The 16,419-nt window shown below is 36.1% G+C and overlaps 1 protein-coding gene across 1 annotated transcript in view; it reads right to left on the bottom strand.

Annotated features, from left to right (window-relative positions):
* LOC107708238 (semaphorin-4C-like) overlaps positions 1–16,419 on the bottom strand; it is a 32,062-nt gene that overhangs the window by 10,661 nt on the left and 4,982 nt on the right. The window contains exons 2-10 of the mRNA XM_016512417.1: positions 8,555–8,709; positions 8,266–8,328; positions 8,043–8,141; positions 7,024–7,120; positions 6,685–6,804; positions 5,196–5,212; positions 4,100–4,275; positions 2,296–2,440; positions 621–834 (exon numbers count right to left, since the gene is read on the bottom strand). Coding sequence (XP_016367903.1) covers positions 621–834; positions 2,296–2,440; positions 4,100–4,275; positions 5,196–5,212; positions 6,685–6,804; positions 7,024–7,120; positions 8,043–8,141; positions 8,266–8,328; positions 8,555–8,709 — 1,086 coding nt within the window. The remainder of the gene's footprint in view (positions 1–620; positions 835–2,295; positions 2,441–4,099; positions 4,276–5,195; positions 5,213–6,684; positions 6,805–7,023; positions 7,121–8,042; positions 8,142–8,265; positions 8,329–8,554; positions 8,710–16,419) is intronic.

Genomic DNA, 16,419 nt, shown 5'->3' with positions numbered 1-16,419 from the left:
CACGCGCACACACACACACACACACACAAATTCATGCAGTGTCTCAATTAATGTCATTCAACCCTTTTTGCCATCACTAATAATTTGAAATAGTCTTAAGACATGAAAAATACATTTTTTAAGTATAAAAATATATTTTAAAGCATATATATGAAGAGTTCAGATGCAAAATCCTTTAAGTGCCATCTGAAATTTTCTTCTAAAATCATTTTATACATCTTAATAACATTTAAAATGCTACACTAGTTGTACTGTATTTGTCTTTTGTGTGCATTTGGTGCAATACTGGACTCATCGAATGCTTTAAAGAGGTTGAGCCATGCGTGTGAGTGTGTTTATGCGAGATTGCCAAGGCCAAATACATCTTTTCAATTTTTATTTGAAGGACTGACCTTCATGCATGAAAGGAATCACCTGGCGGAGGTGACTTTCCCACTTAGATGCAACATTATGGCTAATAAAATGGTTTCTTTGGCTGCTCTATTCACACTTGTGCACAAAAGGACAAAGGAACAATGAAGACGATGCAGGAAACTGTCAAATAACCCTCTTGACAAAGAAGTACTGCAGTCATTTTTCATACATGAGTCCATTTACGTGTTTCACTTCCAGTAGCATACCTGTGCCTATGAAGAGCATGCTGTAGGATCTCTGGTCCAGAGAGCTCACTCTGTCCACTGCTAGTCGGGTGAAGTTGATCCCTTTAGTAAGCAGCAGGGGGCGAGCTTCTGCGCGGTCCTCCATTAGCGGATGCTTCTTGGCAAAGTTTAGCGTGGCGTCAGGCAGCTGCAGAGAACTGTTGTAGCCGTTTTCCCTGTCAAAGTTTGTGATGCACTGTGGAAAGAACAAGATAGGAAGGTCTTTTAACTTGATAAGGGATTTTATTTAACTTCATATAGCATGTCATTCTGTATATGACGAGTATTTTAGAATTAAAAAATTTTTTTTTCATACAAATAAACCCCGCTTGAACTGGAATAATAATAAGAAAGAATTACGGGAAATGAAGCATTCTTCTACCTTGGTCCATTGGTAAAGTTAATGTGATCAGATATATAAACTAGTTAAAAAAGCAACATAAATTTCTTCCTTTCATTTTCAATTCATTTAAATTCTAGCATCCTGACAGCAATCTCAAGATATTTTTTTTCTCTTGCTCAACAAGGCTGCATTTATTTGATCACAAATACAGCAAAAAACAGTCATATTGTAAGATATGATTAAAATTTTAAATAACAGTTTCTATTTTAATATACAGTTATAGATGTCATTTATTCAAGTAAAAGCAAAGCATCATTACTCCAGTCTTCAGTGTCACATGATCCTTCAGAATCATTATAATATGCTGATTTGCAAGAAATATTTCTTCTCATCATCCATGTTGGAAACAGTTGTGCTGCTTAATATTTGTGGAGACTGTGGATTCTTTGATAAAAAAAGTTCAGCATTTAAGTGAAAAAAAAAAAATATATATATATATTTTTTTTGTAAAAGTCTAAGTCTTTACTTTCTGTTTTGATTGATTTGATGTGTTCCCGCTGAATAAAGTAAAAACAAACAAAAAACAAATAGCAGCTGAGTCTTAGCCATCTTCAAGAAACATCTCTTCAATTCTAACTCTATTTGTTTTCTTTTTTTAATAATAATAATAAAAAACACCTGACCCTCGAACACGCTCTATTCTATTTCAATCCTATCTACTTGTTTTCTTTTTATTTATTATAAAAAAGGATCCTCTAACACTAGCGTTCTCTATACTTTTTCTATTCTTTTTACTTATTTATTTTTATTTAAAAAAAGACCCTGTAACACTAGCGTTCCTTATTCTTTTTTTATTCTATCTACTGGTTTTCTTTGTATCTATTATAAAAAAAAATCCTCGCGTACTGCGTAACTCAGAATCAGCTGTGGTTGCAACAAAGTGGTTGCCGAGCAACAGACAAACGTAAACAAAGGTGTATGTTACTTTGTAGAGTCATTTACAACAGCTTCGAACGCGGCTCAACCAATCAGAATCAAGCACCGGAACTCTCCATTTTATAACAGTATTTTGAATTTTACACTTCATTGTATTGTGTTTTAGAGTTAACAGAAATGCCTGTAAAATTTATGGATAATGTTGTGTGCAATGAGCTGCCAGTACTTTTTCTGTTATTTTACGTATTTATTTTTTTACAGTGCACTCTCACTCAACCGTTGTAATCGGTTCTGAGTTACGAGCTGAAAAATGACTGTATGCACAGAAATCTATTTTTAGCCGACTGCTTAGTCACAGACAGCGGCTGCTGAGCTCACCGCTCCGGGTCGAGGGCTGGGAACGGTGCCAGTGTATCGGCCCCATCGCTGAGACGACTCCCTGTATTCCTTATACGGCCCGTCGAACACGTTTTTCACCTCTCCGATCTGGTACTGACACACAGCAGACACGTCCACATCCCCCCTGAGAGAGAGAGAGAGAGAGAGAGAGAGAGAGAGTCAGTCTCAACTAAATGACTGCGCTACATTGGCTGCTTTATTACAGTAATAGCCTTACTGTCAACATAATGACAGTGCAGCATTTTCTACACTTGAGGAACACGGCTGGATGTTTGGCACGGTGACACTTTTATACAAGCAGAGGACAGAGCGACTTTCACAACTACAAACAACGCACTATATTGCCAAAAGTATTGGAACCCCCCTTCTAATAAACAGGTTTGACTCCTTTAGTAATTTCTATGATTACAAATCTTAATGCTTTTAAGCATATAATGCTATTCTATTGAATTGTGTGCTTCTAATTTTATAGCAACAGTTCGGACAGGAGCCTTTTGCTATTCTAACACAACAATGCCTCTGTGTATAAGGCAAGGTTCAAACAGAACTGATTGATTGAGTCAGTGTGGAAGAACTTGACTGGTCTGAACACCTCTGCTGTGACTTTAAATGCAGACCTTGAGCCGAAAACTCATCACCAAACACCTGTGACTTGTACATATGAATACAATCATTTTAGACACCTCCAAAACTGTTGCAACAGAGATGGAAATAAAATTTTTAATTATGTTTCCATCTTTGTTGCCACAGTTTTGGAAGTGCCTTTTTCTGTTCTAATGTACAAGTCACAGGTGTTTGGTGATGAGTTTTTGGCTCAAGGTCTGCTTTTAAAGTCACAGCAGAGGTGTTCTTTTTGAACCTTGCCTTAAATATTAAAGTATTTTTTAAACAGCATCATAAAATTTAAAATAAACCCTGCTTGAACTGGAATAATAATAAGAAAGAATTACGGGAAATTAAGACTTCTTCTACCTTGGTCCATTGGTAAAGTTAATGTGATCAGATATATAAACTAGAAAAGCAAAGCTTTTTATATGTTTTCAGTTAAAAAAGCAACATAAATTTCTTCCTTTCATTTTCAATTCATTTAAATTCTATAAGCATCCTGACAGCAATCTCAGTTTTTTTTTTCACCAAGGCTGCATTTATTTGATCAAAAATACAGCAAAAACAGTCATATTGTAAGATATGATTACAATTTAAAATAACTATTTTCCATTTTAATACACAGTTATAGACGTCATTTATTTAAGTAATAGCAAAGCTGTATTTTCAGCATCATTACTCCAGTCTTCAGTGTCACATGATCTTCAGAAATCATTCTAATATGCTGATTTAATCATGCATGTTGGAAAAAGTTGTGCTGCTTATTATTTGTGGAAACCGTGATGCGTTTTTTTTTCCTGGATTCTTTGATAAAAAAGTTCAGCATTTAAGTGAAAAAAAGAAGAAGCTTTTTTTGTTTGCTTTTTGTATTTTTGTCCTCATTTGTAAGTCACTTTGGATAAAGCGTCTGCTAAATGACTAAATGTAAATGTAAAAGTATGTCAAAGTCTTCAGCTAGGTTTAGGACTTTCTTTTTGAATCTTGCCTTAAACACAGAGGCATTGTGATGTTAGAATAGAAAAGGCTCCTGTCCAAACTGCTGCTATAAAATTAGAAGCACACAATGCTTAAACATTAAGATTTGTACTCATGGAAATTGCTCAAGTAGTCAAACCTGCTCATTAGAATACATCCAATACTTTTGGCAGTATAGTGTATGTAGTGTGTGTTCGCTCACCACTGCGCGTGGAAGATGCTGTAGAAGCTGGTGCTCTTCCAGTCCGTCCCGGGCAAGGTGAAGACGGCACGCAGGTTATTAAAGGTGATGTGGCGCTCGGGGAAAGAACACATCAGCCGAGCTTTCTGGAAGGTGGTCCACTTCTTCTGCAGGGTCCGTGTGCCACCCAGGTCTCCCTGAAATGAGAAGCAAGCAGCCATTTAACAGAGGTTTTAACACGACACTTCATACAGGTACAATCACCCTAGAGCTAGATTGCATGACAAAAGCATAAAGCATGAAGCATGACAAACACTTTTCTAAAAGTATACAAATAATATTTAATAATATATTTGATTATAAAAACTTTAAAAAATAATATTCATCTAATCTTTCAGTTGATATGAGTTCATGAAAACTGTTTTGCCTTCACCAGTAATTCTCAACAGTCGTGTGGTATGACAAATGCATTTTTATTATATTATATTATATTATATTATATTATATTATATTATATTATACTGGTCACACTTTAGTTTAGGGACCAATTCTCACTATTAACTACAACCTTTGCCTCAATAAACTCCCAATTTTCTCCTTATTAATAGTTAGTAAGGTAGTTGTTAGTTTAGGTATTGGGTTTAATAATTAAGGGATCTGACATATGGTCATGCAGAATAAGGCATTAATACGTGGCTTATAAGTACTAATAAACAACCAATATGCTAGTAATACACATTATAATAAGCTACTAGGTAATAGTGAGAATTTGTCCCTAAACTTAAGTGTTACCATTATATTATATTACATTATATTACATTATATTACATTATATTATATTATATTAAAGACGTGTTACTAGAAAATACACACTGCTAAGGCAACTATAAGGAGAAAGAGCTGGCTGAAAGTTGGGGATAATTTAAATGTGTAAATATTACATTGAAATAATTAATTACATGTTACATTATATTTACATTTTCGTCTCCCTTGCATTTCTACAGGTTTCATGTGTTTTCTCTATGCCCAGATTCACTTAATGGCATAAAAGCTCTTTTTAAAAGCCGGAAATGCATGAAACGAAAATCATAAATTATTTCTTATTATGTAAGAGCACCATGTACACAGCGTCTCCTGAGCTGATGAGAACACAAAGAACCGAAGACCAACACACAACGTTTAATGCACAGATCAGACAGAAATTACTCCCTCACAACTGAAGTACTTCACACTAAGAAAAACAGCTGTGCCTATTATTGTCAACAATATGATAATTTTATTTTAAATTAGGCTATTATTAAAAGAATTATAATAATAGTGCATTATTGCATCTTCTGGTTCAACAGGGTGCGCTCACAGGAATGATGCAGAGACTGGGACAGACTTAAACAGACAAAATATAATCCTGTTTCCATTAAAAAAACCAGGTCTGAGCTTATGGACCTGTTGCTATGACAACAACTCCGAGATGAGTTTTGGAGAATGAAACAATACAGGATTGTGTCAAGTCGCCAACAACTGAATCCAGATAACTCCATATCCATGTCTATTCTCAGTTAATAAATGCTGTAAATTTTTTTATATTATTATTATTATATTTTTCATATTATATATTTTTGGAAATTGTTAAATAATGTGTATACACACAAACACACACACACACACACACACACACGCACACACACGCACACACACACACACACACACACACACACACACATATATAATGCATTTTAAATGCTGTCAAAATGTTAATTGTTAAAATCAGCCATTTACTACAAATGAAAGACAAAACTATGTCTAATATTTATAAGTATATTATGTATATTATGAAAGCAATGTAGGATTATGTTAAGTTGCCAACAGTTGAATCCAAACAATTTAGTAATCCATGTTCAGAGAAGCAACATCATTTATTTAATATAAATTTAAGTGTAGCAATTGTTACTTAAAAATTATACATATTTTATTATTTTTAAAACACTGTAAAAATGATCATAATTAATTGCTAAAACCAGTCATTTACCTGCAAATAAAATCCAAGAAATATTACATTATGTATAATATCTATGTGTATAATATGAGGATTACGAGAGCAACGTAGGATCATATTCCAAAAAAATCCATGTCCAAAGAAGCAACATGGTTTAATCAAACAAATTCAGCAGAGGCATGATATATGTGACACTGGACAACAAAACCAGTCATAAGGGTCGATTTTTTTAATAAATGAGCTTTCCATTGATGTATGGTTTGTTAGGATAGGGCAATATTTGGCTGAGATACAACTATTTGAAAATCTGGAATCTGAGGGTGCAAAAAAATCTATGTCCAAGAACTGTCCAAATGAAGTTCTTAGCAATGCATATTACTAATCAAAAATTAAGTTTTAATATATTTATGGTAGGAAATTTACAAAATATCTTCATGGAACATGATCTTTACTGAATATCCTAATGATTTTTGGCATAAAAGAAAAATGGATAATTTTGACCCATACAATGTATTGTTGGCTATAGCTACAAATATACCCCAGCGACTTAACACTGCTTTTGTGCTCCAGGGTCACATTTATATTTTGTGTGTGTGTGTGTTATCAGACTTACCGTTGAGCCACGCCGGCAGGTATTCACTCTTCATGCTGTAATGCTGCTGTCCCAGGTTCCTCAGGATTACAGGCTCTGTGCCCAGAAAGTTATTGAGGGTGGCGGAATACAACTCTTTGTCTAGGAAAGGAGAAGAACGCTTAGAGCGGGAACAGGTGCACACGCACGCACTCCTGTCTGCAGCCCCGTGGTTATGAGATATTAAAGAGGGACTCCATTCTCTCCCGAGTGTGGGAAGAGAGAAGGCATAAACGCATCCACGGGCTGCACCGAACACAAAAGGACACCCACACACAAGACACAAGAATAATAATGCAGGTTTTTGCATGTGTGACTCACCCACAATGAGGCCAGTGTGACCCTTGGCGGGGTCATAGGGGCACTTTCCCTTGCCGTCCTCCAGGGCGGCGCTATCCAGAGTGAAATGATCTGCATTCTATCAAAGACAGAAATGGTGACATATGGATAGAGCACACACACACACACACACACACACACACACAGATTACCGGTCAAAAGATTGGAATAATGTTTTTCAGAGAAGTCTCTTATGGTCACTGACGCTGCATTTATTTTGAAAAAATAAAAAATAAAAACTGTAATATTAAGAAATATTATTGCAATTTAAAAGAGCTGTTTTCTATGTGAATATATGTTAAACTGTAATTTATTTCTGTGATGCACAGCTGTATTTTCAGCATCATTACTGAATCATGTGATTCAGTGTCACATGATCTTCAGAAATCATTCTAATATGCTGCTGCTCAAGAAACATTTCTGATTATTATCAATGTTGAAAACAGTTGTGCTGCTTAATATTTTCATGTAAATCGTGACACACTGCCATTCAAAAGTTTTTTTAAACATATAAAATAATACTTTTCTTCAACAAACAAAGGTGCATTGAATTGATCAAAAGTGACAGAGACATAACATTGTTATTATAACGTTACAAATGATTTCCATTTCGAATAAATGCCGTTCTTTTTGAACTTTCTATTCATCAAAGAATCATGAAAAAAACATATCACTGTTTTTACAAAAATATTAAGCAGTGAAAACCGTTTTCAACATTGCTTATTAATAACTAAGCACGTTAATTTCTGAAGGATCGTGTGACACTGAAAACTGTAACTAATGTCTGCTGAAAACTCAGATTTGCCATCATAGTAACAAATTACTTTTTAAGATATACTCAAATTTACATTCTTTAAAAATTGCAAGAATATTTCAATCCACTGTTTTTCATCAGAAAAGCATGAAACTTCTGTAAAAAAATCCTAACAATTCCAAACGAATTCCGCTCGATCTCGTGGCTCAGACGGATTTCTGAGTCCAAGATAAAAGCGCACACTCACAATATAGGTGCATTTGGGCTGGAAGGCATACGTGCCGCATGTGTACAGGTGTGTGTGGTTGTAGCTCTGCAGGAAGCGAATGTAGTTGAAGCACTCAGTCTGCAAAGACGGCGATGACAGAGAGAGAGACACAAAGAGAAAACAGGTGAGAGGGAGGGCGAGTAAATGCATTTCAGACAAAGTAAAGCTGTTAAAACATAAAGGATGCAACATCAGCCGCTACCTGGTTATTCTTCCCCTTCGCTGCGCACTCTCTTTTCTTTTCCACCGGAGCAGACCACTCAATCTGAGAGAGAAAGAGACGTGACTTTTACGAGCAAATGGCACTCTGCATGTAAAACCTGCTGCGACTGGCAATTTACTACAAATGGCTGTGGCATTGAAAGAGTGAGTCATTTTTAAATGCAGATATTTTTGAATGATAAAATGCTAATGCACTTTTTGCGTAATGGCTTGTCGATTAGTATTTATTGGGTGCATTAGGGGTTTTCTGAATGAAACATAATGCATACCTGTGGTCGGAGCTGTCTGCTGATGTCGTTGGGATCCAGAGCAAAGATGTGCTCTCTGGCTCCAACGTACAAAACCCTCTCATGCTCCGCCAGGGTCAACATAGTGTAGTTCCACACCCCAACGGCGCGAAACCTCGCCATACTGTCGTGCACGTCTGAAAAGAGAGAGCAAATGTGGGTTTTTGCCGGTATTAAATGTGATCTAAATGTCACTGATCCAATATGATCTCTCACATTTATCATGTTCTCCGATGTTCCTGCTGAAAATGCCAACTTAGGCAAGCATAAATTTCCACGGATACTCATAACCTTTGCTTAAACTGGTTGGCAATGTGTTAAAATGATTAATTCGGGCCAATATGAATCTAAGTGATCCAGGGCGGTTTATGCTGGTTAGTGCAGGTTTTTAGTAAGGCGGTCTTAACATTTCACGCTGGCAAAATTTACATTAGATACTGTATTATGAACAAAAAAGAAATAACAGTCAATGACATAAATTAAATAATTATATATTTATGATTTAACATAAACCTAGATTTAAAAAAAATGTTTATTGTTAATGTTATATAAATTACATTTATACGTAAATGTATTTTAATATTCATAGATATTGTGTTCATATTTTAGAATCATGCATATTTTAATTATACAAACAAACAAACAACCATCCATTTGCTACAAATAAAATTATATTATATTATATTACACACACACACACACACACACACACACACACACTCACTCACTCACTCACTCACTCACACACTCTCTCTCTCTCTCTCTCTCTCTCTCTCTCTCTCTCTCTCTCTCTCTCTCTCTCTCTCTCTCTCTCTCTCTCTCTCTCTCTCTCTCTCTCTCTCTCTCTCTCTCTCTCTCTCTCTCTCTCTCTCTCTCTCTCTCTCTCTCTCTCTCTCTCTCTCTCTCTCTCTCTCTCTCTCTCTCTCTCTCTCTCTCTCTCTCTCTCTCTCTCTCTCTCTCTCTCTCTCTCTCTCTCTCTCTCTCTCTCTCTCTCTCTCTCTCTCTCTCTCTCTCTCTCTCTCTCTCTCTCTCTCTCTCTCTCTCTCTCTCTCTCTCTCTCTCTCTCTCTCTCTCTCTCTCTCTCTCTCTCTCTCTCTCTCTCTCTCTCTCTCTCTCTCTCTCTCTCTCTCTCTCTCTCTCTCTCTCTCTCTCTCTCTCTCTCTCTCTCTCTCTCTCTCTCTCTCTCTCTCTCTCTCTCTCTCTCTCTCTCTCTCTCTCTCTCTCTCTCTCTCTCTCTCTCTCTCTCTCTCTCTCTCTCTCTCTCTCTCTCTCTCTCTCTCTCTCTCTCTCTCTCTCTCTCTCTCTCTCTCTCTCTCTCTCTCTCTCACACTCTCTCACACACACACACACACACACACACACACCTCTCATTAGAAATATACACATACATATATTAAATATATGCTTATACATTATATCAACATATACATTAATACATTATTATTCATTTATGTTAATATTACACTAATTTTATTTTTAATTAAATTTTTTAATTAATTAATACTTTATTAATATAATTAATATTAATAAATAAATATCAATAAAAATACTTTTTGACTTCTATTTATTGTAAAGTTTGTAAGTGGTTGATGCCTCTTCAACTAGTTGACACTACTAGTCACTAGTAACTGGCACATGCTACAAGTTGGCTGTGATCTTGTGCTATCTGTTGCAGGCTTCAAACAAAGGGCGACATCTTCAATCTTGGTTTAAGCCAGTGAAGAATCCAGGAGGGGACACCAGAATCCCATGCATCCCTGAACATATGAGAACACTGTGCCTGATCTGATTTACCGCTACCATCTCTAGGAGAGATGGTTATGATGAGCAAGTGCTCCAGGAGAAGAGGGGAGAAAAGGAGAGACACGGCGAGTGGCGGTGATGGAAGTCAAGAGAACGTGTGGTTATTAGTTGGAGAGCGGCAGCTTGTTAACGTATAAGAGGGCTGGATGATCCAAGAGGAGAGGGGAAACAGATTTCCCCTAGAGAGGACAGAGCACATCTGCTGGGCTGCACGCACACACACACACACACACACTTCTAAATACCTGCATAATGACTCAAATGCCTCTCAGCCAGTCACAGAGCTTCGAGTTTATTGAGCTTTGTGCTGAGCCGAGCACAGAGTGACATTTCTAATTATTATTCTGAGATGATGTCAATTACACACAGTGGGGCAGGGCGCACTTACGGATCCTGACCAGACAGTGGCAATGCTGAGCAAACTGTCCACTGACGGGTTCACTCTCTGTTTAGTACAGGGAAAAGAACATATATAGTCCCAAACCCTTCACTGGTAACTGTGCTGAGCTGTGACATGAACAATAGCTGACAGGAGAGAAGTTAGGGATAAATCAATGTCAAAATTCTGGTTAATACGATAAGTTGATAATTATTTGAAAATGATAAATGGCAGCTTAAAAATGCATACTATAGTAGTCAACGTTTGAAGTGGATCAAAAAGGTTCATCAAAGACAAGAATGCATTTTGGTTTTAGGTTTTAGGACAACGCTGATGTTGACTACTGTATTTTAAATAAATTGAAAATAAAATCAATCCTTCCGATAGGCATCGCAACATTGTAACAATATGTTGACACTCTAAATTTACTAAAATTTTAATAAAAATAAATTAAAACTAAACTGACATAAAAAAAAACTAATACAAATCACAAAAGCAAATCAAGACAAATCTATATTTTAACAGTTATAGAATTTTAGCGTTCTTAAAAGAATTACAAAGAATTAAGCCTCACATATATATTAATTATTCAATAAATATTGTGCATCCAATGAAAACTGTTAGTATGTGAGTAAATATATAGAATATATTTATAATATTACATTTAAAAATGTTTATGAGTAGTGTTTTGATATATATTATATGTTTTACATTCATAACAAATATACAATAAATATTGTGCATCCCATGGCAAATATAAGTAGGCATCACAAAATAATAATGTATATTTAAAATTTAACAATGTAATTAGTTTATGAGTGTTTTGGAAAATTTAGAAATTTACACAAGACTTAAGTCTTACATTTATAATTTTTTTTACAATAAATATTGTGCATCCCATGGAAAATATATGTAGGCCTCACAGCAATATAATGCATATTTAGTAGATACATGGATACTTTTGAATGGCTGTCAATGGAGAAAGATGCCAGATGGTGCAGTTACAGCATCTACCAGCAGGGGCTGACTGCCAAAAGCTAAACTTGCAAAACTTTCCCACTTGGTTTTGGATGGTTAGCAGAATTTAATTAAAAAAGCAAACAAAAGATGATTAAAAAATGAGGAATACACAAAGAGCAAGTCGACCAACGCCAACAGGAGCGTATCTAATGGGGAGAGATGGAGTGTAGGGCCTAAAAAAGGAACAAGCTAAAAATAGATGTCACTTTGAATGGAATCCAGATGTGAGCAACATAAAGGGAACAGAGGTGAACTCTCTCTGTGTGTGTGTCTTTGTCCTTCATGAGTTCTCAGCTGGGCCGAATGAGAGGGCAGTGATCTCCGGTTGAGGGAAACGAGCCACAGAACTGAAACGAGTCGAGTTGAAGGCTGCTGTTTTCCTCTGCTGCTCCTCCACGGCTCCTTACAAAGCAGCTTTGCTATAAATACAGTCCTGCCCTGCTTATAGCTCATAACCGCAGTGCTCCAAACACACACTCTGCTATTAAAGACCTATTTTAAGGCCTTTGAAGCTTTGACACGGATACCAAAGAATGACTTAGAAACACAAAAAATGGACACACACACACACTAATTAGGAAGAGAAAAGCGCATATACGGGTTATAAGAACACACCCACGTTTGCTAGGACACAGACGAGAGGAGCCACCGTCTAAAGCTGACGTATAACGGCACAATTAAAAGAGAAGAGAGGGAAAGAAACATTAAGAAAGACGCATGTGGTGTATTTGCGCTGACACAAGAACACAAGCGGTGTGTTCGCTGGAGAGCGTGAGAGAGTGGGGGACGAGGGGAAGTGCTGTAATTGTAGTAGATTAGCTGCTTTGGGAAGAGAAGAGAGGAGAACACGGGCTCAGCTTCAGGAAACGGTCAGAACGGAGCACCACAACTATAGGCCCAAACACTCGCAAACGCCACAAAGTGCACAGAGCGAGCGAGGGAACGGTGACAGGAATGCAAAGAGTTGTGGTGTTGAGAAAACGACACAGTATATACAGTGGTGGCCAAAATGATTCAAGTCAGTTATTTCTATCTTTTGCTGTAATGTGTCAGTAGGAAATATCAGTTTATATTCCCAAACATTCATTCTGCCATTAATTGTAATAATCCAGTGAGATTTTTGTGCTCCACACAGAGATCTGATCTGATCATCATCAGTCTGTCTGGAAGGACATGAAGAAACAGAACAAACTGAGACTCAATCCAGAAGAACGTTACAAGAAGTCGACATTATCAACAATAAAAAAAACTGTCGACAAATATTTTTGTTGTTGAGTAGTCGTTTGATCTCATATGACCTAATGTAAGAGCCTGCAATAATGCGGTTTGTCCAGTGTGGCGCTGTAGCGCAAGACTGTAATTAAGCCCTCCTGGATGCAATTCAAGAGAAGAAGACACAACCTGAAGCTAGGGATGGGCGATACCCCTTATTTTGTTTTCGATACGATACCGATATTTTTCAAGGCAGTATCGTCGATATCGATACCGATTCGATACTTCTGCACTAAACTTTTAAATTATGAAATATATTACATTATTAAATTACTAAGAGTAAAATGGGTAATGAAAACCACTTAACTTTATGTTTAAAAACACATTTTAACATGTTTAATCCCAAATTTTTCCCAGACATGAAAATATCCAAATGATGTGTCATTAGTAACCCTTTGAAATAATCAATAATTTTATTTTATTTTTTTTTGGAAAAGTGTGTGAAAAATTTTATTTTATGGTCAGTCACAATTGTAACCGGTGGGATAATGTGTATACTGAATTAACATATTTCTGCAGTCTTAAAAATTGTTATATATCTTAGCCCAGGTATTTTAAACTGTTTGATCACATTCTAGAGTTACTATTATGCATAACTTGATTTTCTGTTATAAAGCAGCTCTCCGGTGTGGCTAATGATCAAATCATTTTATTAACGTTAGTGGGGGAAAAAAAAGATTATTTCATTATAGTGATAGTTTGGTTTGCAAAGATCAAAGCTTGATCTAGCTCAGGACTGTTTTGATTATCATAACCCTATAAGGTATTTTAAGAGAGATTATGTTGTGAATAAAATAGTTAATCCAAAAAATAAAACGTCTTATCACTTACCTTTATTTTGGTTATTATCCATATGACTTACAAAAGGAGATGTTCGGCAGAATGATGTGTCATTCAGTTACTTTTTCATGTAGCTAATTAAATGGTGAATGAGAGAGTTTCAATGTCTGTCATCTCATTTTGTGTGCCAAATAATTTTTCTTTTTTGTATATAATAATTGTAATTACATAAAATGATTTTCTTGATTACCTTTATTTATTTGTTAGAATATGTATAACTCAATGCTTTAAAGGTCCTGCTGAATAATCAACCAAAGTCTACTGATTAATCAGTGAAATACCCAACGATTAGTCAATGAGTGCGTTTACATGCACGTTCTTAAGCCGATTATGCTTAATAAGCCGAAAACACACATGGTCATGTAAACGCGGTAACCCGTTTTCTTTTATCTGAGTAAGGTCATAAACGGCGTAAGCATAAACCGGTTGCAACAGGTAGTTTTTTGCCTCTTACTCTGATTTCGCGCGGCATGCAAACGCAATAACCCGCTTTCTGTCGGCTTGTGTGCATGTGTGATACGTGACAGGAACGCATCGTTAGTGCAGATTTAAGCGCATCTAGCCAAAGCAAACGTCTTGCAGTAAAGAAAGAAGGAAATATATCACAAAAGCAGACTTTTTCATGACTCAGAAAATGATAAAAGTGTTCTCATCTCGTGCAGCAGAAGTAGAAGTGGTTCAGTCACAATGCTGCGTTTATAACTGCATGAGAGGATAATATATGACATGTTGCAAGATTAATTTAACATCACAACTGACAAATGTATGGAATACTCTGAGTCAGATACACAAATGATTATATTTTGACGTCACTACAGGGAAATAACCTGCTTTATTAATGAAGTCATGTAAACACAGTTTATGCAGGTTACTGATGTGCATGTAAACGGGGAAAACTGGTTATTTTAATAAGCTGATATTTGTGAGTTATCAGCTTACTGGTGTGTATGTAAACTTGCTCAATTAATCATTCACATAATCATAATCGTTTGTTGCAGCCCTACTCCACAGGAGAGAAAAATCACACTCAACTCTTTCTCCTAGTTAGCAAACAGAGGCTTCTGCTTAAAGGTGCTGTGGAATACCACACATAACTTGACAGACATCTCAAGATCCTGACAGATGTCACTGGAATACGTGTCATACCTGTCTCGCTGACTGTGTAAACAGCAGGAAAGAGTCAGGGGAGCGGCCCACGCCTTTTAGCATAGCCCAGATCTGGCCTATCAGGAACGCTCTCTGCATGTGACTCATTGTGCGTGTTCATGATTGCCGACATGTGTTAGAAGGCCTTTGAGAGGAGGACATGTGGTTGAATTAAGCAAAATGGTGAGAGTTAGCTAAACAGCTAAGAGAAATTACTCACAGCATCACATAAGTCTTTTTTTCCCCTGAGTATTCTCTATAAAATCTTATGCTAGTTTCTGGGTTTTGGAAAATAGCACGTTAATGGCACCAGCTACCAAGTTTCAGAAACCACTGTAAGCCTACATTAAGACTAGCTTCTACCTGGTTTGTTGCTGGTCCAAGATGGTTTAGACGATTGCCAGTTTGTTAACTAAAACTAAAAATATTTAAAATGCTCTTGGCAATTAACAATAAAGCTGAAATAAATCAGATAAATATTAGATGAAAACTTAAAGAAACTTGAAAAACTAAAATGAGAAATATTGTATTGGCAACTAACTGAAATTACCTAAATTACCAACTAACTGAAGTTGCCTAAAAGTTGATTACCAAAGCGAAAACTGAAATAAAAATTAAAGCTAATAAAAAAATATATAAGCACACATTTATTAAAACTAAAACTAAAATTGAAAATATAAAAATACAAGCTAATTCAAAATATTAATATATCATACCCTTATAAAACAATTACCATGGATTTACTTCAAATAAAACCAAAAACCATGGTTAGTATAGTTAACCCATGGTAACCACAAATTAACCATGGTTTTGCTACACATTTTAACCATAGTGTTTATAGTAAAACTGTGGTTATACTAAGGCTGAAAAACCATAGTTACCACAATTTTACTACAATAAAACCATGGTTAATTTTCGTAAGGTTACAAATATGCTATATAATATATATGATAGCATATAATAATACTAAAATAACACTTGCACCAGCTCGGACTAACTAATAGACCAGCTAGAAACCAGTTGCTATTTCAAAACACAGCCACCAAGGAAAGTTTCAGAAGAGATCTCAACAATCTTACAAACCATGCTCAGATTTGCCAAGATACCAAAGTCTGGGATTAATTTCATAAGATCTCACACACTAAATCAACATAAGACATTCACAACCATTTTTACGTATTTCAGAGGAAAGGTAGCACAGAATGTACGTACTGCCTAGGGTTGTGACGGTGAGGAAATTTTCCCACTGGTTAATCGACGTGTGACAACACCGATAATACCGGTATCACCGCGGGGCGTTCCCTCTTTTCCTCGCTTTCCTTAGCTTTTAATTAGCTTGTAAAAGCAGCGTGCACATTTTACTTTCACTTTCAAATAGCGGCAAGTC

The sequence above is a fragment of the Sinocyclocheilus rhinocerous genome, unplaced genomic scaffold, assembly GCF_001515625.1.
Source record: "Sinocyclocheilus rhinocerous isolate Xijiao unplaced genomic scaffold, SAMN03320098_v1.1 scaffold1436, whole genome shotgun sequence".
Classification (NCBI taxonomy): Eukaryota; Metazoa; Chordata; class Actinopteri; order Cypriniformes; family Cyprinidae; genus Sinocyclocheilus; species Sinocyclocheilus rhinocerous.
Note: the sequence above shows the minus strand (reverse complement) of the source record. Positions and strands in the feature narration are given on the sequence as shown.